Source organism: Saccopteryx bilineata, chromosome 2 (genome assembly GCF_036850765.1).
Source record: "Saccopteryx bilineata isolate mSacBil1 chromosome 2, mSacBil1_pri_phased_curated, whole genome shotgun sequence".
Taxonomy (NCBI): Eukaryota; Metazoa; Chordata; class Mammalia; order Chiroptera; family Emballonuridae; genus Saccopteryx; species Saccopteryx bilineata.
In genome coordinates this window covers 283,174,446-283,197,819 of record NC_089491.1, presented here as the reverse complement: position 1 = coordinate 283,197,819, position 23,374 = coordinate 283,174,446, and the positions used below count along the sequence as shown (strand labels likewise).

Genomic DNA, 23,374 nt, shown 5'->3' with positions numbered 1-23,374 from the left:
AAGTCTCAAACCTTTGGGAAGGGTTCAGGTCATAGGTTTGGCAGGCTGCAGTATATATTACCTTAGTGCTACACATTTTATTTGGACAAATCTTTGGGTATATATTTTTTAATGATAGCTTAAAATGTCAGTGTTCAAATTTTCATTGAGGAATGAGGTATTAAAAAAAAGTTCTCGCCTGACCAGGCAGTGGTGCAGTGGATAGAGCGTCGGACTGGGATGCAGAGGACCCAGGTACGAGACCCCAAGGTCGCCAGGTTGAGCGTGGGCTCATCTGGTTTGAGCAAGGCTAACCAGCTTGGACCCAAGGTCGCTGGCTCTAGCAAGGGGTTACTCAGTCTGCTGAAGGCCCACGGTCAAGGCACATATGAGAAAGCAATCAATGAACGACTAAGGTGTCACAACAAAAACTGATGATTGATGCTTCTCATCTCTCTCAGTTCCTGTCTGTCTGTCCCTCTCTCTGACTCTCTCTCTGTCTCTGTAAAAAAAAAAAAAAAAAAAAAAAAAAGTTCTCTTTCCCTCCACAACTCATATAGATCCCATTGTTCCAGTTCTTGAGACTGACATCTGTAGGATTCTTTCTTCCCAAGGCGGCGACATTTCCCTGCCTTTTATTCCAAATGATATCTGCCCCCTAAATTTGCCAAAATAGAATGTGTGAGGTTTATCTGTTTAGGATCTACAGTTTCTTCCATGAGCTTACATTACATATGTTATCTCCTACAAGAATATTTAGAAAAATCATAGAAACAGCATAACTGATTTTTTGTGTGTGCAATAATAATTATTCATGGGATTCCTGGAGGCAGGGGAACATGAATCGGCTTTCTCTCTAGACACCCAGAATTCACACTGCTATGGGACAGACATTTCATCGGAAGACAGATTAGTATTCACACCAGAGAGCATCTTAAATTGCAATGCTTATTTAAGAACCTAAAATCAATCTTCTTTCCACTTAAGTGCCTTAAAAGATCAAATGATGTGATTTTCTCCTTACCTGGTTTTAGCTGAAACAAATTTCCGTTTTAACGTGGGTCTTCTTCAGAAAGACGGACACAGGACACAATTTTTTTTTATAGAGAGAATAAAACTTTGTTTTTATTATTGACATAGATCAAAAATAAAAGTTTTTATTTTACTTTTTTTTATGTACACAGGACATACAGTGCAAATGACCAGGCTCTTACACACCGCGGGCGGCGTGCGGTTGGGGATGGAAGGAGCAGGTGATGGGGGTTAGGATGGTCGTCCCGGAACGGCAGGGGGGGGCCGCCTGGTGAAGACAAAACAAAACGAAAAATAACAAAACAACAGCAAAACAAAACAAAAAAACACAGGTGCGGGGGAAGAAAACAATGATTTGACTTACAGAACAAATCCAAATAAAAGCATGCAGAAATTCTTTCACAGAGGTCAAATTCCAGTCAGACCAAAAAGAGCGTGCAGACACACAGGGGACACAGGGGACTACCATGTAGGGTCAGCTCTTCCCAAGACTTCTCCTGGCCACCGGCCACGGGCTAGGTGTGGGCCATGTGAGTCCACTGCAGAACCTTGTTATTTTGTACCATGGGCTGAGGAATCCACACAATCATGTTCAGGAGGAGTGGGGCCCAGTACCAGAACCAAATACCTTCATAACTCGAGGGTCTGTTTCCCCAGCCCCGACTCTCCGCACTCGGTTTCTTTCCAAAGATTTCGATCAATGTTGTGAAACCCCCACAGGGGGAGAGGGAGTGTATATAGAAATGTGACAGGGGAAACTGTTTTCAAGATTAGGGGAACGAGAAGGTGTCAGTCAAGTGATCAAAGGAGCTCTGTAATCACAATGCACAAGAGGCCAGGACTGGAGTAAAAGGTCTGTAAGTAAGAATTCGCTCCAGGTGAATATATCCTGATGGGGATGGCCTTTTCGGGCCCAGGGAAATGACAAGGGGGAGGCCTGGTCCTTGGTGACTCCTAGGAGTTTGCAGGATTTTCCTCTAGCTCAGAGCCAGGTGCCTCTGATCAGTTCTGACCCGGGTCCAGGATAAATGAGATTTGGTTTGCTGGTCTTTCTCCATGCCCCTAGCCTGACTTGCATCTTGTCAGGCCCACAGGTTGTGAGAGAAGGTTCCAGAACTGTGCTTCATTTTGACATTAGCCTCCCTGGGGGGTCCAGTGAGCTCTCCAGGGCCACGCACAGCTCTGAACAGGAAAACAGCAGGTCAAATGATGCTTCCTCACTGGTTTCTGGCAGAATCTACACTTTTTTTTTTAATTCAGTGAGAGGAGGGGAGGCAGAGAGACAGAATTCTGCATGTATCCCAACCAGGATCCACGTGGCAAGCCCACTAGGGGGCGATGCTCTGCCCATCTGCAGTGTTGCTCATCAATCGAGCTCTTTAGTGCCTGAGGTGAGGCCATGGAGCCATTCTCAGTGCCCAGGGCCCACTTGCTTCAACCGAGCCATGGCTGTGAGGGGGGGGTAAGGGTGGAGAAGGAGATGGTCACTTTTCCTATGTGCCCTGACCAGGAATCAATCCAGGGACACCCACACGCCAGGCTGATGCTCCACCACTAAGCCAACCTGCCAGGGCCAGAATCAACACTTCAATTTCCTCTTTCTAACCAAACTGGGAACAACACTCAACACTACCGCAAGCCACGGAGCCGTGAGGTTAGCTCGGGTAGAACCCTACTGTCTGGAAGACTTCTTTGGGGCTACTCATCTACACATTTAACAACACAGGTACTCACTCCATCTTACTCTCGTAACACTTCAGTGAGTGGAGCAATGAAGTCTACAAAAAAACAAAAACACACACAAAAAACAAACTTCATCTTCTCTGAAATGTTTACAGATCCCAACATGACGAGGCTATTTCTGAGCAGTGGTTAAAAAGAAAAAAAAAAAATCTTACCTCCCCCTAAGTCCAAGACCAATTTTTCTTTGGGCCAATTTAAGCGGGCTACCCCAAAGAGGCCTCCCACCCAGAGAAATGATACAAAACTTGTTTCTGGTATGTAAACCTGTCAGCTGTGGGGGGTGGGGTGGGGTGGAGGATGGCCTGCAAGTCCGCAGCTGCTGATGTGCTGGTAATGGGTGTCCCTGGTGTTCTCATGAAGAAAGGGTAATTAAACTGCAGTCAGGCTTGATGAAATTTATCACCTGCCGGACAAACAGAAACTATTTCTGAGTTCTGAAGGGGCTTTGGAACACTCTAATGATCTCAGTGGGGCAGGAATTTGAGCCATTAAAGGGGAGAAGGGAGTCCTCAGTGCTGAAGGGACACTCAGTTTGCATTTGCTGAAGCACTTTCCTCTCTGTTCTAGTTTGGTGTTCTGATCTGGAAAAGGGGTCAGGAACTCCACGCCTCGGAATCTATTAAGCCGACAGTGAGAATGGTGGCTTTTAACCTCAGAACGCTTATCCTTTTCACTTATTCTGTATCTAGCTTTCCTCTTAGGCCTAGAAAAAAAAGCATTGTTGATGGTGACACCATCCACTCGTTCAGAGTCCATCCTGTTATGAGTCTCGGCAGTTTGGGTTTTTCTAGTTCTTTTCCAGAATTTTCTGTATTGCTTACACCGGGCTGAAGTGCTTGGAGGCAAAGTACTGAAAGTTTAGCTGGACCTTTATTTTATATAAAGAGTTTCCAAGGTACCTCATGCCATTGCTGCCGCTAATGTAACAGTTGGAGAACTGGACTCAAACGCCGAGTCGCTAACACACATCAAAGCTAACCGTGGGAGCAGTCCCCATTCTGGCAAACCTACACATTCAAGATGATAGTTTCAGGTTACACCTTCCTAAGCTTTCTGAAAAAATGATCTCCCAGAGTCATTCGGCCACAACAGGAAGGTGAGGAGACAGGAGAAGCTGGGGACAGACCATGGGACCGGAGCATAACTCATGCAGAAACGCCTCGGATGTTAACAAGAGTGATGGATTAGCCCGCTCTCCTGGCTCCACCTCAGGGCTGCGACCTGGCTCTAGTGTGACATTCCTCTGGCCAGCTCCCTGGGAAGGTCTTCCTCAGAACTGTTTTCTTTTCTGTCACAACCTCCCCAAACCTCTCTGCCCAGCCTTCAGAGAGCTGAGTGCCCTAGGGCGGCAGGCGAGCCTGGAGTCTCGGGAAATTGCGCCAAGAGAGGCCGTACAAATGGGTGTCCTCAGTTCTTCTCTGAGGCCCCTTTCATGAAAGATCAGCCTGGACCCCTTCCTTTACCGGAATAAGATGGGGTGATGACATTCATGTAAAGGAGCTCTTTCTTGGAGAGCGAGAGAGGAAAGTCGTTATCGAAAATTATCCGAACCCTCCACAAGGCTCATGAAGACTCCCTGCGTGGCCCCTCTAAACTGCTTCACGGGCCCTGTCCCCAGGCACGTGGGGCCAGACACGCCTGTGACAACACGCCCGGGCTCCAGGACAGTCCTAAGCGGGGAGCTCCGGTCGCCCCCTCAGGTGACAGTCTACTGAGGTGGTCACCCTCAATGCCTAAAGCCACTGATGCTGCAGCTGCTAAGCCATGCACCTCCGTGAACAAAGCAGCAATGGCCAAGTGAGTCTGAGGAACCTGGAGACGCGAACCCCCACGTGGAGAGGCTCACTGTGCAATCTGATGTTAAACGAAGGTACGGTCTTCCAGTAAAAGAAGACTAAAACATTTCATTTCTAGGCATTGTTTCCTGGGTCCACGTAAAACCCAGAAACCCTTGGTGCACGCGTGTGTAAAACTCATTAAAATCTCATGGGATGCACTTTGGGAAACTTTAGCCAACATCTCTTGCATGTATGTATCCTAATTATGAGGCAGCCACAGTGAGAAGAGCACCAACCAATGGCCTTCCAAGTGCCACGGCAGGTGTGTGCTGTGCCCGGAAGGAGGGGACGGGGCCACCTCACCCACACACCTATGTGATTCTCAGCGTGAACTTCAGAGCTCCCAGCAGAAAAACAAGAAGCTGGAATTCCAACCAACTGAGCAGGTGTTTACACTGGTGCTGGTACTATTGTAAAAAGACAAATGAAAATTTGTTAAATAGTTACAATAAGGTCTTCTGGTTTTGGTCACCTTCACTGGAAACCGCTCTGGATATAGAATGATGCCGTCCAACCCACACCCTCGCCTGCACGATGCCACGTGATGTGATTCTCATCCTTGCTCCCTCTCCGGGGTGACGCACCCACTGTGGGCAGGAATGGTCCCTCCACCCCACGGTGTGGAGATGGGACAGAGAAGTGACAACAGGGCAGCGTGGATGAACACAGCAGGGCACACGGAAAGGAAACCAGCGTTTCTCTCCCCCGATCCTTTCCCGTCCCTGCTTTCGGGTGCCATGGTCGGGGACTACGCGTGTTGGTAAGGGACCAGTCCTCAAAACTCTTAACCAAGAGTCTTTTATTCTCTGGACAGGCCGTCAGGGCAAGGATGTGTGTGACTATGGAATGCCCTTCCATTCTCTTAATAATGGAGAAACAGAAGGGGTAACTTCTCCCCGTAGTGACCAGGGAGCAAACAATAGAGCCCACTATTGTCAGGAGCTCTGTATTGTCCATCAGAAGTGCCTTCCATGGACCTAACATTTGGGCAAAGTACTCTTTCTCCTCCTGCTTCCCAATGTCTCTCATGAACAAGCCTTCATTTGTGACAGCAAAACGTGCCGGTGCTTCTCAGCTATGTCCCATGGCACCCCCTTAGCTGTGTAAGGTTTGTGTCCTTCTCGAACCTGGTCCAACAAATGACTTTAACTCAGGAATAAAATGTTTCCCACCCTCCTGCCTTTGGTTTTTCCCACTTGTCCCCTTTAAAAACCTCGTTCTCCCCCAAATTCAATGACAATCACACCAAGGGTGATCATTCCCCAGAGTCGGTGATTCTGGACCGACTCGGTCGAAAGAGTCTTAAATATTTAGAAGCCTCACTCTTTTCCTGATATGCACAGAAGTGACTTAGATACAGACACAAATGAGGAAGTGGGGAGTCCTCCTTCAAATGTCATCATTTATTTCAGCTTCAGAAATACAGCTTTGGAGTTTCACAATAGGTCCGTGTGACCTTCCAGAACGATACAGGCTTGAGGAACTGGCTTCAAAAAAGTCCACTTACAGAGTCCATCCATATTTCATCAGTAAGAAACCCCACGGGCGCCAAGGAGACAGTGGAAAGTATTCTGGCTCAAATCAATCAGAGTCAACAGAGCGGACAAGGCTTTGCTTCCGTACACTGCTTCTTCATGAGAAGGCAAACGAGGAACTTGATTTTTAAAAAAAGGGAGTGGAAGTAAACAGAGACAAGCAAGCAAGCTAGCAAAACACAGGCTGTACATACAGAATTCAACACAAATCAGGTAACGGTGGAATTTCTGGTTTGGAGAAATCACTTTTTAATGGTTTTCTTACCAAACTGGCAGCAGACAAGGCAAGAGGTCAGACAAGAGTCATTTTTATCGTCATTTAAAAAACATTCCATCATGAGCAAAGTTGGAGGAATTGAAGGGGGAAAAAAAATAAAAGAGAAGTGAATGTCTTGAGCGGAGCCACGCATGACACACAGGCCAGAGAGGTGAGACGTCTCGCCAGCACACCAGGGGGGACAGGTCTCAGGACAAGTGAGAGACTGTCCCGGAGCCTCCCCACCGTGTTCCCTCACCCTCACACATCCTTACACAAAGACACCGAGAGCAGAGCTTAGACTGTGTGTGCTGCAAGACAGCCTTCCAGTTCACAGTGCAGAGCACCAACATAATGTGCAACACACCCACTGGAGCAGGAAGGCTTACGGTGACCTAGAAGACACAGTCGAGCTTTTACGAAAGGGCTGAGCGATAGAGTGAATTAGACATTATTTCTCTGACATGACCCAGCCTCACTCCCCTCAGCCTCTGAACTCTCAGCCCGCAATTCTCTCCATGAAATGATACAAAAACCCACAGGGCTTGAGTCTCACATAGTATTTCCCTTCATGGAGGGGGATTCATAGTGTGGAGACCTGCTCTTTAGGCTTTATTCTCTATAGATTAAGGAGATTCCTGTCAATTTCAAACCATTATATTGTTTGGAAAAAAAAAATGTCTACCTGAAAACGATGATGGATGCCCTAACCCCAAAATACTAAGGGAAGTCTCCCTTGCATTTTTAGTAAATTTACTCAGAAGACCCACTTCTTTTATTATATAATTGCTGTATTCCTCTACTTTATTTACTTTTTTTTAAAAAACACATTTACTCTAGAGAAAAGATGACTCTGTGACCCAGTTTAGCTTTTTAAGATTCAGCTTAACAATCTAAAGAAATGACAGATCCTAAATGTAGATTTCCAGATCTTAACACACTTCTTAGCCAACGATATCACAAAGGTTCTTTCTCCTTAAGACAGCAGCGCTGTGGCTTTAGATACAAACACCTGTGGATGTTATCCCCCCTGTGTTGTTATGGTAACCATTAGCTTTCTGCCTCTCAGAATGATTACAATCTGGAGAAAATTTTGCGTACCTCACGTACTCCATGAGAAATGAACCACTGTTCCCATGTGTTATAGCGGATTCTCCAAACCAACCTCTTGTATCAGTGCAGCTTAAAAAATATATTCATACCCACACATACGAAGCACATGTATACCTATATATTTACACACATACCCATACCCATATATACAGTGCACATACAATCACACTCATGCTCGTGGTATTTTAACAAGTGCTTTTAATCCTACCTGCCCCAAGGGGCACAAAATATATGTCCTCACAGAAACAAATTCACTATGTATGTACTTTTGTATAGAAAGAAACACACATGCATAGAAAAATGTGTTTGTACATAGAAAACATCAACATTTATCACATACTGGTATTAGGTCCCATTTCATATTTGAGAATTATGGCTAACGCTATACTAAAAAGTCATAAAATTAACCTATATGACTACTTTTTAATCCTAAATCCAGAAGGCTTATAGTTATATATCACAGGAACTGGTTTCATCAGAACGTTTTGGAATAGATGAGTTTGTGTCTGAACACGTAGGTAATTTGCTAATAGATTCCACTGCTCTTCTATGTTACAAAACACAGCTAAAAGCAATAATCGGAAGAGCCGTTTTGGTAGGCGATTTCTGGAAATGCGATATAGTTGATCTAAATGAACACTATTTCAACAATCTGTCCACAGTTGAGGAACTGGTTATTCCAATTAGTCAAGAAGCATGCAGGATTTTTAGCATCTGACACTAAAATAGATTCATCTACCAAATTGACAAGTTTATTTTTCCAAATCCCAAAACACTGCATGGTTTATTTTGCTATCCTAGACATGATGGAGCTCCATCTATTACGCCGACCACATCCCAGATAGGAGGAAGTCACAAGAGACTTGAAGCAGCATGAACCCTTTAAGCCCCCCCCCCCCCCCAGGACTGACATGAATGCTGTCCATCAAGCTGTGTGCATTTCAGTGGTCCTGACTTCATGCATGTGGACATCTCCCTTGAGCAGGACACCAACCCTCCAGGAAACGGGGTTAACACTAAGCCCATGACATCATGCTGGAAACATTCCCCAGCAGGGTGGCTGAAATTCCTGGGGAGGCTGAGTCCTACCAGAAATCACGCAGAAGTCAACTAGAGCAGAAATGGACCCACCAGGAAGACTGCTGGGACAGTGACACTCACTGTGGAATTGTCATCCAAGGAACAAATGCCATCATTTATGATTCCATACGATCAGGAAACAGGGACTAGGAAAAAGAATCTCCAATTTCCTTTGACATGGTCGATGCTGCTCTAAGAACACACAGCCGTGCTTACCCCAATACTTTGCTTTAATAGGAGGACATTTTTTGAACTACGCAAAGCACAAAACCACAGCACAAAGCCAGAGCTTGGTGCATATAATCCGTGAGCTGCCTCTTTCAGAGAATTCAAAAGAAGAAGTAAAGGGAATCCTTCAAAGAGGGGAGTTCATAAAAAATGATCTCACCGTAGATTATTTATTTCAAGGGCTGTTTATTTCCATTTAGCTGTGACTCTTTTAAAAATACTAACGTATGTTTCTTGCACATCTGTTCCCTTCACAAAGAGTTAATTTTTCCCCCAATGTAAAAAAATAAGATACGAGAAGATTGAGGGTTGTGATCTTTGTAAAATCAATTGTAACTTGCCCTTTTTATGAATCGTGAACTCTCTGGTTTTCGCCTAAGTGGGGCTAGCTTGTAACCCTTTAGAATAAGTTCAAAACAATGCCATTCAGCCTGGCGAGTTCTCTTTTTTAATAATGGCTGAAAGTTTTTACTTCATGCTTTATGGGTGTCTGCCTTGGGTATAAACTCCACAGGAAATTAAAGTTAAGTTCACATACAAATCATGTTTGCTGCTTTCAAAGGGAGACATGTCGGCGGGTGGAAGCTGATTTACTCCGGCAGAATATGAAATAGTGTCGCGGGACACCGCTCTTCAGTGGATGCTTGGTCTGCTGTCTGGGAACAGTTAGCAGACGGAATTCCAGGTTGGCTTCTGGCCGTTTCCTACGTGCTAATCATCTGGTCCTAGGTAGTCCAAAAACTCAGCCCCGAGACTGAACTATTAACCCCAAGGCGAAAGGGCTCTTGTAAATTTCAGAAACGTTAGAATTGGCCAATTTGCTTTAGATCTCAATGCCTTAATACCGTTTTCTAGAATGACCTGCACAACTATGAACGCTGTGAACTCCGCTCCGAAACCACAGCATCTCTAACTAAATTGATGACTTTTTTCATTCCCGGGGGCCCCCTTCTTTAATCGCGGTCACCCCATAGTAAGGCTCACCATTTACCAAAATAGCCTTGAAGGGGTAGCAAGTTCCTTTAAGCCTATTGGAAAGATAGGGTCAAGTTTTACGTAAAAGAATCACATATCAGCAGAGAATGAGAGGAATATTTTTGCTCCAACCAACCAAATATTAAACTGGAGTGTGTTAGAATCAAGGTATCATCAGCCATGCCCAAGATTGGACGAACCCGAAAAAATAAACATTTTCCATGTCAGCCTTCACTGTCACCTAGGAGGAGGTGGTTTTATAAATGAATAAAGAAATCACATTTCCCAGATACTTCTGGAGATGCGATATTTTGCTTCTTCCTGAATTCTGAAATGAACTGGTCCCAGCTATTGAGTGACGACAGAGAAACAAGCTCGGACTCGCTGCTGAATGTGCTTCCAGCACGGAACCAAGCCCGGAGGCACCAGAGAGCCCCCGAGAGCACGCCACGCGTTCCCTGCTCCCCCACAAACTACCTGTGCTGCTGGGAAAGCTTCGTTCGTAAGAAATCCTAATTTAAAAAAAAATCACTCCTTAACAATCTTATGAAATAAAGAGGAAGGGACAGCTCTAACTAGGTAACTACAGAGTAGACAGATACTAAACACACATCACTTCTGTCGGCCAAAACAGAAGGTGGGGAAATAAATAGGTATGGCTCAGGTCGAAGCCCACAGTCTGATGCTTCTGAAGAATTGTATCTAGCGGGCTCGCCGGAAGGTAACCTGGGAAACTTCTCCAAAGCAATTTCCAATATACGCCAGGGCAGGCAAACGGTCCCCAAAGTACAACAGGGCTGCCATACAACCTACCTTGGTTAATACAACACAGAAAGTCTCGCAGGGTCAGCAGTGTTCAAGAGTCAAACCCCCAAGGCTCGACATACCATGAGCAATGCAGATGAGTGACAAATGCGTTAGCAAAACCGGTTACTTGCCTACTGACGTCCACACATGCGACTACTCATGATTGACTGCAACGGTTACCAAGGGTGTTGCTTTCGCATAATTCACTGGGAATTAACTGCCACGCCCGACACTTCATTTAGTCTAACAGGGAGGATTCTAGTGGACGGATTATAGTGGGACGAGTTGGTGATGGGGGTGGTCTCCGGCTAGAAAGAGAGAAAGAGAGAGGTAAAGAAACAGGGAGAATATCTAGCAGAAGGTTGTCCCCAAGACACCGAGAAAGAGCCATCACCCGCATGCTCATGCACAGACAGGCCAGCAGGAGTGGTTGCCACCTGTAATAATGTTGACACTGTTAGCTTTCACTCCCCTAGCATTTGTTAAAACAAAAACGAGTTGTTGTTTTTCCCCTCCATATGCACATCCTTCTGAAAATGGAAGTCATCCCTCCTAATACTAATATAAATATTCAATTATTGAAAACTATCTGAAATATACGGCACCCTTCTCAGCCAACAGAGCATGATCACAGAGAGCTAACTGAACCGGGAACTAATAAGGCATCCTGCACTCCGGGAACTGATAACAGGCCTCCAACAATGGTAGGTCTTGAATTATTTCCCTTCATGTCATAGTATCTTCCTCTTTTTCTCCCTGTCAGGATGGTAGTGATCACTTCTCATTGACTTTAGCCACAGCTTTCTCCAATTTGTTCTAGATATACTTTTAAATTTGTAGGGTCCTAGGAAATCAGAGAATCAAGGTTTTTGGAGTTTGCTACAATAAGTATAAATAGGCTCAGGGTGAGTCCCCAAGTCCCCGAGTCAACTGCAGGACCTCTCATTCCCATCTTGGGTCCTGGAACATTTATGGTTAGTAGTAATTTTGCTCACTTGCTGGTTGGTCATGGTGCTTAGTCAGCTGAGGTCTCTGAGTAAACAGGCTCGGGACAATATAATATTATTGTACACGAGAATCTTAACTTTGCCAAGTGATGCTCTTCACTTCCTGAACCCCTCACATTAATTTCCTACAATAAATGGAGTAATAAGTCTTAGTGTGTGTACTTGACATTGCGTGCAGTATCTTGGGCAGTGGTTTTTATACCCAACAAAATTCAACAGGTTCTACAAATTAAATCCTTTTTTCTTGATAGAATTCTCCCATCACTTCTCCCTCACAGCTGAAAGACTCCTTTTGGAATGACTCAGACTTGTCTGCTGTGTTGAAAACACTAAATTGATCAAATCAAATGTCCTTCCTCAGGTATGAAGAAGAGAAGTTAGGAAAGTTAAACAATCATGAAATGTTAAAAAAAAATCAGAAAGCTATAAAATAAAATTAGATGCTCAAGGAAAACATCAAAGCAAAAGAGAGATTATTGATTAATGGTGAAAATACCAATCACTAGGCACAAACTCATAGATGTTAGTGGAGTTGTAAGAGCTTTAAAAGAAAGGAGCATCCTAATTTAACGTCTTATACTAGTCTTATTATTAAGCGAGAACTCAATTTTTGAAAGTGTAATGGGAAATACTTTATAGGCAGAATAACAAAATGAAACCAATCAATACGAGCTGTTTAATTGGAGCAAGCAAGTGAATCCCCTTCCTGCGTAAAGGCTACTGGCTACTGTGATCACCTGAGATGTTCTGTCAGCTCCCTGCTGGGAAAAACCCGCCCATAGTCCCCCTTTTATCTGTGACCATGCAAAACATGCCTGCTCCTTCCCTACCAGCATAATGCTCATTTTCATTTAAAATGGCCATATTTGTTTAATTTATGTCCTGAATCTTGAATCTGCATCATTTTCCCCTTTGATGAGAAGGTTCTGGAGGCCAGAGGTCATGTCCGCTTGACTTGTTTCATGCAGTGTTTAGCATGTGTGAATCTCAACGTCCTTTGGTCCATCAGCTGGAACAGATAGTCATCCTTCAAGACCCACCTTAGTGAAGTCTTCTCTGAACTCCCTTCCCCTCTCTTGAGCCATTGCTCCTACAGCATATTCACCTGACTCAATAGCACATTGAATCCTAATTAGGTTTATGTTTTTCCCTCCGGTTAGAAGTGGGCCATGTCTTTCTCATCTTCATAGTCCTGCAGTGTTTATCCTAGTGCTTGTCATTCAGCCACTGAATGGGTGACAACTGGATAAGTAAAAGTTACTCCTGAGGTAAGAAACAACTTATAAGTAAGAGCTTGTGATAGCCATAGGCCTTCTCAAGACACAAAGGTATTTGATTAATAAGTGATTGCTATGGCAAAACAACCAACCAACCAACCAACCAACCAACCAAAGGAAAAACTACAGAGACATGCAGGATTTACACCCTTGGGAACTCTACCTATAAAGTATTTGACTGCTCAGTTCTTTAGTAGATGTTTGAAATAGTAGGTCCCCGGTCCTCATGGAGTTTAATAAATAGTCATATAGCCTACAGAAATGTATTCTTAGCAATTAAGCAGTTATGGGGGGGAGAGGGCAAGAGAGTTGGCCAGAACTTGAATTTAAAGAAGGAAGACTCTATTAGAAGATTCAATAACGGGTGAAACTTAATTAGGGAATTTTATTTGAAAAAAAAAAAAAGTGGATCTTAAACTATAAATTCAGTGATAAGCGGGATTCAGCGTGGCACAGTGGACCAGAAATTGTGTCATGCACATGAAATAGCTTGGACCAAGGATTGCAGCCAAAGAGGGAAAGGAATAAGACTAGGTTCTTTCCTAACCCCTTTGTTCTGGGCTCCAACGTCCTTCCTCAGTCTTTCCTGACCATCCTCCCCACCAATCATTTCGTGATGTTTGTGTGACTCACAGCACCCAGCCCTGTCTTCCATTCCGTATTCATTGTCATTGCCCGTGTTCTGTCCTCGCAGGAGGCCCCTGAGAGCAGAGCCCACGCAGTCTGTGTTTATGCCATGTCCTCAGCGTTCACAGTAATGTGATGAGAAGGTGGTGAATAGAAAAGTTACTGAATAACAGACAAACAAGTGCAGGGAAAGTGCCTCAGCAGAGATGCTTGGCCAGGACGGAGGACAGGCCAGGTCAAGAGGAGGAGGGTCAGTGAGGCCAGGACACACACCCGGAGGCCTAGGTCACAGGCTCAGAGTTGGGGCATCAGTTTGTACAGAAAGAATCCGAATCTGAAGTCAGAAGATGTGGATTCCAGCTCCCATCGCCAGTTTGTACAATTATCAGCCCACTAACTGCGCCCTGAGCCTCAGTTTTCGCACATACAACACAGGAAACTCAGCCTAGGGAACGTATAACATGCCTCCCGCTTTGCACGGCCTATATTACTCATTGGGATCCTACTACGGACACTGCATGATGTTGCCTGCTTTTAAGGACTCAGAATCTCTTCCTAGTGGAAGACAAGTGTGATAAGACAAATATGTGAGTGGCTTTACTATATAGCCCTCCCCCTTACCGCCCCATATAAAGTGGAAAAAATAGGGCAAATTGTTGTCATTAATACTTGGAGCTTGTAAATACAAGAATGTGGTCAAAGCAGGGCAAATCATATAAAACTGGAAAGTTGTTAAGGGAATGCAGGTCAGTCATGAGGCTAAAGGAACCAGAAGTTCAGTGATGAGGATGGAAGGGAGGAATTCAACGCTGGGGAGAGAGTAGAAAGGGTTCAATACTTCTGATGGTCCAGCAACTGCTCATGAATCTCCTCCCTGACTCCTGGACCATACCGAGGGGACAAGAGAAAGACAACAGTTATGGGCAGAACTTAGCATGGTCTTTGGCTCATAGCATTTTCCCCCACAAAAATAGATCAGAGTACCTATGCGTTATGAGTTTTCCAAAGGAAACCCTAGGGCTGTACATTGACTAGACACAGCATACCTGGGTGGCGGTTTCATAGTTGAAAGAATGAAAGATAAAACTTCTATCACATCCTCTCAAAATAATTAAGACATTCATAAAATGCACCCAGTTTCAGGTAAAGTAACTCATATATGTACTTAGTAACTTAAAAAATCCTAGAGTCCCTAACCGTCCCGGAAGAAATGAGCACCATGTTATTTCTTTTAAAAAAATCCCTAAATATCTCTATATAAAACTCCACTAAGAGAGCAGTTCTGGAGGAGCATGAAGTTGTTCAGCATGAATTTTCTTAAGTAACGCTAAGACGTTTGCCAAAGTCAACACCAGAAAAAATGTTTGAGGTTTACAGTTCAGGTTCATTTCAGTGGTCCAGTTCCTAACCATTCAAAGAGTTTCCAAAGACATTCACCTCCTGAGACAGTTTGTTTTGGGCAACACAGAGTTATTTGTGTTGTGCCAAGTTTTCCTGGCTGCTTTGTTCAGCGACAGGCTTCATTTAGTGACCCCTCACATTGAAACGCAGCAGCGAGCATTGCTTAGTGTTTATTGTAACACCGTGTAGTGTGTGGGCAGTTTATGGTTACAATAGAAGAGCCATCAAAGGGAAAGATGTAGAACTCTAAGTCACATTTGTAGCTAGAGGGATGGACCGTTTGTAGTCTTTTGGTTAATGACAAACTTTGTAAGAAAGTCAAAGGCTCACACAGGGTGGGTGGCATGGAGAGGGAGAAACTGACTTACCAGATAAGAGAGAAGAATGTATAATGGGGTCTTACTGTTTCTTGCCTCTCTCCTAAGAATGGAAGAACTAACATTTCACCTGCTCTTCATTGGGTTGGCTGGTTCAGACTATTCACAACATGAGGCTGACCTTGACCTGGGTTGGGGGAGGGGGTGGTAGGGCAAATGGCTTGGGCGCATCAGGATGTGGGAGAGGGGGCAGCCACCTTTACATAACTGCCCTGCCCCTCCTCCTCCTCGGAGTGGGCTGTGGGAATTCCCTGGGTGGTAAGGGAAGGAGCTGGACTGGGTCTCTGTGGCTCCATGTCCCTCCTTTCCTCTCTCCTGCTGGCCCGTCCAGGATTCTCCCCACTGAGCAGTTCCTCAGGGATACTCCAGCGCAATGCTTCCCCAGCTGGGCAGTGCGCCTGAGCTCCCTGGGGGTGGGGTGGGGTTAAAACACAGCTCTCTGGGTCCCGCACAGAGTTCTAAGGGGGTGAGACGTTTCTGGCACATTCCCAGATGGTGCCAATGCTGCTGCCGCTGCTCATCCCGGGATGAGGCTGTCGGAACCACTGGTCTACGGCATGACCTCTGAGGCGGACCTTACTTTATTTATTTATTTATTTTTAATTTTTTGTATTTTTCTGAAGCTGGAAACGGGGAGAGACAGTCAGACAGACTCCTGCATGCGCCCGATCGGGATCCACCCGGCATGCCCACCATGGGGCGACGCTCTGCCCACCAGGGGGCGATGCTCTGCCCCTCTGGGGCGTCACTCTGTTGCGACCAGAGCCACTCCAGCGCCTGAGGCAGAGGCCACAGAGCCATCCCCAGCGCCCGGGCCATCTTTGCTCCAATGGAGCCTCGCTGCGGGAGGGGAAGAGAGAGACAGAGAGGAAGGAGAGGGGGAGGGGTGGAGAAGCAGATGGGCGCTTCTCCTGTATGCCCTGGCCGGGAATCGAACCCGGGACTTCTGCACGCCAGGCCGACGCTCTACCACTGAGCCAACAGGCCAGGGCCGGACCTTACTTTATTGTAGCAGTTCAGTCCCTTCGCCAGATAACGTACAAGCAATAAGAGAAAGTGCTCGGACGAAATCTTAAGAAGGATGAAAAAAATGGTTGTAAAGATACTCTGGTATCTTCGGGAATGAGAGACTCAAGCAGGGATCTAATCAGTGTTGGGTTTATTTCATTGAAGACCAAGACACTGTCCTATGGTGGTCCTTCTGCCTGTCGCCGCCGGAAGGGTGACGACTTGCCCGGGAGAGCTCGCACAGGCGGCCAGCATCGGCGCGTGCATTCCACAGTCTCATCTTCCGAGAGGCTGTGGTTGAAGTCCGACCTAATTAGTTAGCTAGGTGGACCTCGCTTTTAAAAAAAATAAAAAGCAACCCCTGAAAAAGAAAAAAAGATGTCCAAAGACTGACGCTTCTAGAGGAATGGTATCTGCTTAAGAGGGTAGTTATTTGCATTAAAAAATACGCAATAGGCTTCTTTCATACCACAAGTTCTACTTATTCAATATAATAAAAGCTTTAGAATATCACTGCCTCAAACATTCAGCTTACATATAATTACATTTAGGATCTTGGGAGAGTTATCCATCTCAGGTGTCTGAGAGCTATGAGAATATGATACCAACTTGCCTGATTTTCTTATCTTTTTAATGAAACAGGTAAAAAAAAAAAAGGGTTTGTCAACTAAACCACAAGAAACAAGACACCTCCTTTCTTTTGTCTACATCTAGTGAATTTCTCCCTCCCTCCCTCCTTTCCTCCCTCCTTCCTTCCTTCTTTCTTTCTTTTTTTTCATTTAGTGAGAAGAAGAGAGGCAGAGACAGACTCCCACATGTGCCCCAACCAGGATCCACCCAGAAAACCCACTAGGGGGCGATGCTCTGCCCATCTGGGGCCCTTGCTTCCTTGCAACTGGAGCCATTTTTTAGTGTCTGAGGTGGAGGCTATGGAGCCATTCTTAGTGCCTAGGGCCAACTCACTCCAATGGAGCTGTGGCTGCAGGAGGGGAGGGGAAGAAAGAGAGAGAAGTGAGAGGGGGTGGGGTGGAGAAGCAGATGGTCACTTCTCCTGTGTGCCCTGACCGGGAATCAAACCCAGGACATCCACACGCTGGGCCGAAACTCTACCACTGAGCCAGCCAGTCCAGGCTGGTGAATTTATTAAAGAAATACAAAAACTAAAAAAAAAAAAAAAAAGAAATACAAAAACTATTTCTGAGTTTTCTAAAATCATGACAAGCGTCTCTCAAAGGGGGCTCTGTTCAACTCATCTGTTGAACCAGCTTCAGACAATAATGGCTCTGGTGGTATCAATGAGCTGGGTTAGAGGATGCCCACAGTACCCCCCTCAATTCTCTTCAATTACTTAATCTTTGCATCACTTTTTAAAGTTTAAGGCACATATGCATAATTTACCATCTTAACAACATCGTAAACTCCTTATGCACTGAGGTTACACCTCGTCCTGCTCGCAGCCTTCCACAGTTCCTGCAGAGGGCAGTGTTCCAACCAGGAGTTCAGAGAACACAAGTGAGTGAATACATCCAAGGATAAATCAGATAGGAGGGTACCTCCAGGGTCAAATGGAAAGACAACTTGCTCTGATCTAGGACTTCCTCTTGTGAATGATGCTCTAAGAGGACAAATTATGGGACAAAGTATTTTAAATGTCAACGTTTGCTTCTTATTTTGAGCATTTTCCCCCAACAAAACAAGTTTTACATGTGTAGAACATATAAGGGTAAGCTCAGAAAAATGCTGGAACAGTCATGATTTTGTCCACATGGAAGATAATATTTTGTAACTTATTATAAAAAATACTGTAGGATGCTATCCAGCATATATTTGGCCCACTCAGCTGTAGCAATGGAGTAAGCCAATGCTGTTCATGAATAGTTTACAGTAGATGCTGGAAGGAACATAGGACTTGGAGTCCATTTAAAGGGTTTCAGGAATTCTCTAATGTGATTCTTGCTACATTTCTGAGCCAGCATTTCCTTCCCTTGTGAAAACCAACCCCTGATTTTATAACGTATGTCATTGGGAAAGTATGAATCGATTGATGGAATTTGAAATAAGAACATAAGGAGAAAAACAAGCCCGTGATTTTTATTTGATGATACAAACCTATAATATCCTGTATAAATTAGGCTCTGAGATAAATGGTAATGTAATCTACCTTGGCAGTTTTTCTTGGCATTACCTTGAATACCTAACCTGGACTTCATCCACAGGGATGGTACTGCTACATCCACTTCTGTGGGGGCAACAAAAAGGCCACTGAAAGAATGACTTGCCCACGTTAGCTCTGCTCGGTTTATGATGATTCGTCAAAAGAATTCTGCAACGGCCTTCACCCGGCAAGGTTTTCAATAGACTAGGACAAGAGGGAAACTGGTTGCGTTTAAACTGTTTCCTAAAATACCCACAAGAGGGGGGCTCATTCCAAAACATATTTTGACTAAAGATTGCGTGGCAACTCATTTTGTAGTTTTTCATTCCCTTGACGAGCCCTGTTTATGGGTGCGGCACTGTGTGAAGACGTCGAGGTTTGGAAATACAGATAGTCATGGCCCAGGAATTTCTAGTCAAGATGGGGGGGGGTCAAATCAACAGTGACCACAGTGGGACCAGTGCGATGACAGGATGATGTCTGGGGAGCTGGAGGGACACCTGGAGTCTGAGCCTGGGGTTGGGAAGAGGCCGGGGATGTGGAAGGACGTCATCCAGAAAGCAGGGTACGGGGAGGCGACCGGCCTTCCAGAATCAGGAAACAGTACGTGCGAAGGTAAGAAAGCTAGCAGCGCCGTCGGCTGGAGAAAGCCGGTGTCCTATTCTTCGCCACATGTGTCTAAGCTGCTTGTTTTGCTCCAAGTGTCCTGACTCAGAAAGCAGATAGATGACTTAGGGAGGGTGTGTAGTTGTATCAGAATATGATTTCTACCAAGCGCTACTTTTGAGATGGATGGCCTTGTTATGTTTTCAGTCCTGCACTGTATCACGGACAGCAGACAAGCTGGGTAGAGAAACAGCCTGAGGAACTGTGGAGAAGCAGAAGGCCAGGGGACGGCCCTGAGAGAGCCACGTGGAGAGAAAGAGTACGGTTTTTAAAGAGGTTTGTGCACACAAGGCTGTGGAATGAAGTTAGGCAGCATCCCTTCAGATGACTTTTTTCCTTCTCTCTGTCTCTCTTTCCCTCCCTCTCTGCCCTGTCCCTCCCTTTTCAGAAATTCCCTAAGAGATCTCCAAGGACTTACATGCTGTAGAAACCTGGTCCCACTGACAGTAGCCGGGGGAAAACGTTTCCTCGTTTTCTGTCCTGCCTCCCTGCCCGACTCCCACCCAGGCACTGGGGGAGGGGCAGGCCCACTCCACTGGGCGGCTGTCTGCGAGGAGGGGGAGGCCAGATAGGAGGGGTTCGGAAGGAGCTCCCGGGAGAAGCACGCCCACCTCTGAGATGCACCATCCTTTGTCACGTCAAGTCAGGGAGAAGAGAAACAGTGGTGGGGGTCAGGTGGGGAGGAGAAAACATTGCTGGGAACCTCTGTATAAAAGTGTGACCTTCCTTTCGTCTGGGGGGGGGGCATAGCAAGACTTCTGCCCCCTTTTCCCAGAGAGAGGGAGACCCTTTCAAGCCGGAGAGTCTGACTTGGGCCTCACCTCAGAGAGTGTAAACATGCATTTAGAAATATGGACGGAGATGTGAACTCTCCAAGTCCTTATATTTTTTTTGAAACAAACAAACAAACAAAATAGAGCAGGAGACGTCTGAAGGTTTATGTTGCACCTACGTTTCAAGTCAGCCTGACTGTGAGGCCTGGGGAAGGGAAAGACCAGTTGTAAATGCACTGCCTGATGCTTTTCTAGTCCCTGACATCAGTCCCAGCGGCAGAGAGCAGACAAAGAGCTGCCCTGGACTCCCTACAACCCCAGCGATTAAGAAACACGCCAGCAGGAGGAGCTCTAACATGCCTTAGTGCTCGGATATAAAAACCAAACACGAAGTCGAAAGCAAACAAACAGAGAAAGGCAGGCTGTGTGCCTCGCAAGCTGCCATCCCAGGGAACAAACATGTGACTGAGTCCAATTAAATGCTCAGTGCAAAGCCAAGTGATGAGGCCGGCGGGGACAGGACGACCCACATCTGCTCTGTCCGCCCTCCGATGGGAGGCAGCCACGCTGGGGCTGGGGCGTGCCCTGAGCTCTTGCAAAAGATGGGGCAGAAGGCCGACGCTGGGCACGGCTAGAAGTCATTCTTGCCCTCTTTTAAGTGTCATATTGTTTCTAAATGAGCCCTGGACTCTGGCTCAAAAACCACATTTTCTTTGGTGGTTGAAGGCACTACGAAAACTCCTAAGTGTTCCGCCTACTTTACTCAGTGGCTTGTTGGGCTCTTTTCTTTTTTTTAAATGGGGGAAATGCTGTGTTTGTAAAAACTGGTGCTAAAAGGGCAAGGAATCATATGTCCCCTGGGCCATGTGAAAAGTCTGCAGAAAGAATTAGAGCTTTCTAACACACACACACACACACACACACACACACGCACACACGCACACACGCACACACACCCCAACTAGAACACAAAGAATTTACTCAGGAAAACCGAAAAGAGTCTATGACTTTAACAGTTATCAGATTTGGGGGGTCAGTCTTTCCATTTCGGAGAGTGTTGTGGGAGCTGACGTCCTGGGCGTATAGGATGATCCGAATTACCTAACCTGGAGGAAATTCTCAAACAGACCCTTCTCATCTTGAGCCAAGAAGAAGTCAAACTTTTTGTTTTACACCTTAATGGTATGCCCACATTTAAAAGTTTTACACAAGCTCCCACAGAAACTTTTAACTAGACCGACTCAGACCAAAAGTCACTAAATAAAGCTAGTCTAGACGGGGGGGAAAAAAATCTATGAAAACCATATGTCTTTGAGGCATTTGTCTTGCAAAGAACTGCCATCGTCCTGGAGAAAGGGCTCACAGAATATGCACTCAGGGAACACCCTGCACAAATGACCACGGGGGCTGCGCTGACGGGAACGGCCGGCCCGGGCCGGAGAGAGGAAAGCCAAGCACGCTAACAAATGAGCCTCTCCCCTCCGTCTGCACGCATCCCTGAGAGAGAGGCCCGGGTAGATGGGATTCCTATTGCCGTTGATTCTCAAAGGGATCAAAAAACGTGCGCAGTTCTGTCCCTCTGCACTCCTACAGAATGTTCAATCAGGGATCTCAGAGCAGCTCTGCTCCCTCTTGCAGGAAACTCTCTTGAATAATGTTGTATGTGGACGAGGCCAAAAAGCCAGAACATTCTCTTCTGTTCATTACCTCATCCTTCTGGCCTGCCAAACACAGCTAGGAGGCAGGTGTCCAACCTAAGGACCCGGAGGCAGACAGTCCTCAGTGACTGGGGGTCGGGCCCGACGGAGAGTGTGGCGTGTCGGGGGTGGGGGGCACGGTGCAGACCCAGGGCGCAGGGAGGACACAGGAAAAAGGAATGGTCTCAAACCTTCCCTTCCTGACCTGACGCTACCTTCTGAGCTGGGGATGATGGTCAGGGCTACTACCTTCGTTATTCGGGCTACGTATTTTTACATCTCAAACGCTATGAAATCCCCGGGGGTGGGGGAATACCCCAGAAAATCAAACTTTCTAGACTAAAAAATAACATTTTAACAGAAAACTGAGCAGTATGGGGAGACAACGGAAGTCTTTGCAAATTGCAAAGATGCTTTGGGACCCTTAGGAATACTGTTCGAAGATGTCTAGCTGCCCAGGGAAGGGGGTTTTTGGAACAAGAGTAACCATGGCTATTGGCACGAGTGCCATGTGCTGATCAGTCACCTACAGGACTCTGAACAGACAGTATATCTAGAACAGCCACAAAAGGAGAGAAGGTCCTGGTGGGAGCAGGTGAGAACAGTGAAAGAGAAGGGACCCTATCAGATGTCAACAATCCTGCACCAAAGGTTTCAGCAAAAACGAGAGACACGATTTCAACGTGCTTACTCAAAGACCTGGTGCCGTAAGAGGAGTTTTCAGTGCTTTTATCAGTTGTCAAGTATGAAGTGTTACGCTGGCAATGGCGGTAACTGAGAGCGTTTGAAATATGAAAACAAATCAACCAAGCATGCCAACAACCCTCATTATAGCTTCCTAAACTGAAGAATGGGGGCATTTAGGTGAATGAGCGTCTACTGATGAGCCCCAAGGATTTTCCTGGTCCGTGGAGTTCCGTCCTGAGTGTTCTGATACTACTACTGTTAGAGGTAGAACTCCAAGTTTATTTCTCTCCTCCACCCCCTGCCAGATGGCATGTGGCTTTATTTTGACTTTAGACCCAGATACGCGGGGGCGCAAATTACAGCAGTGGCTTCTCTAGTTAACACATTGACTAATGTTCCCTTAATTTTCCACCCCAAGAGGCAATCATTCATTAAGGTAGACCTGGCCTCCCAGGAGGTTTTATTATTTTAGTTACTAACATATTTTCCAATACTACTAAAGAAGCAAAAATAAACTCTCATTGTTTTTATTTTATTTTATTTTTTTAAAAATAACTAGACCTTTTTTTGTGTTTCTATAGCTTCTCCACCATGGTCAAAAGGTAGAGCAGCGGGCAGACTTCTGGCTGAGGCCCTTGAACGTGACACTAAGGTGAGATCTATTCGAGGGGGGGACTTTTGCTCTTAAAATCGACTTTGAGAATCATCCTAATATAAGCCTTAAAAAAGTACACAGGGTTTGGATATATCTTACATAAATATTCATTCTCCAAGCAGAATAATTTCATGTTAGTCCTGCCCTGGGCTGCGCAGGACCCTTAAAAGTCTTCGTCACCTCCTGCTCTCCTGAGAGGCCTCGTTCTGGGAGAAGGCGGTCTGTACAGACCAAAATAAACCTAGCCATGGCTGCCTCACAGAACCCTAAAACTACACACAGGTGGTCTTTACACGGTGGAGGCCCACCGGTAGATGTGAGTGTAAAAGCAGCTCATTTCCTGCCGCTACCCCGGGGGTTCCCTGGTGGTGAATCATCTGGTTGGTGGCTATCCGCCTCTTCACCTTCTTCTCTTAGTTGATTCATTAGCGTACACACACACACCAGGGAAGGAATGG

The 23,374-nt window shown here is 45.8% G+C and overlaps 1 protein-coding gene across 3 annotated transcripts in view; it reads right to left on the bottom strand.

The window, feature by feature from the left end:
• Positions 1-1,161: 1,161 nt before the first annotated feature.
• DNM3 (dynamin 3) overlaps positions 1,162-23,374 on the bottom strand; it is a 433,678-nt gene continuing 411,465 nt past the window's right edge. For 2 of the 3 annotated variants that reach the window (XM_066261161.1, XM_066261163.1), the window contains one exon: positions 7,268-10,894. In XM_066261161.1, coding sequence (XP_066117258.1) covers positions 10,825-10,894 — 70 coding nt within the window. In that variant the 3' untranslated portion in view covers positions 7,268-10,824. Of the gene's footprint in view, positions 1,280-7,267; positions 10,895-23,374 lie in introns of those variants that run through there. The other variant, XM_066261164.1, reaches the window with a different exon arrangement.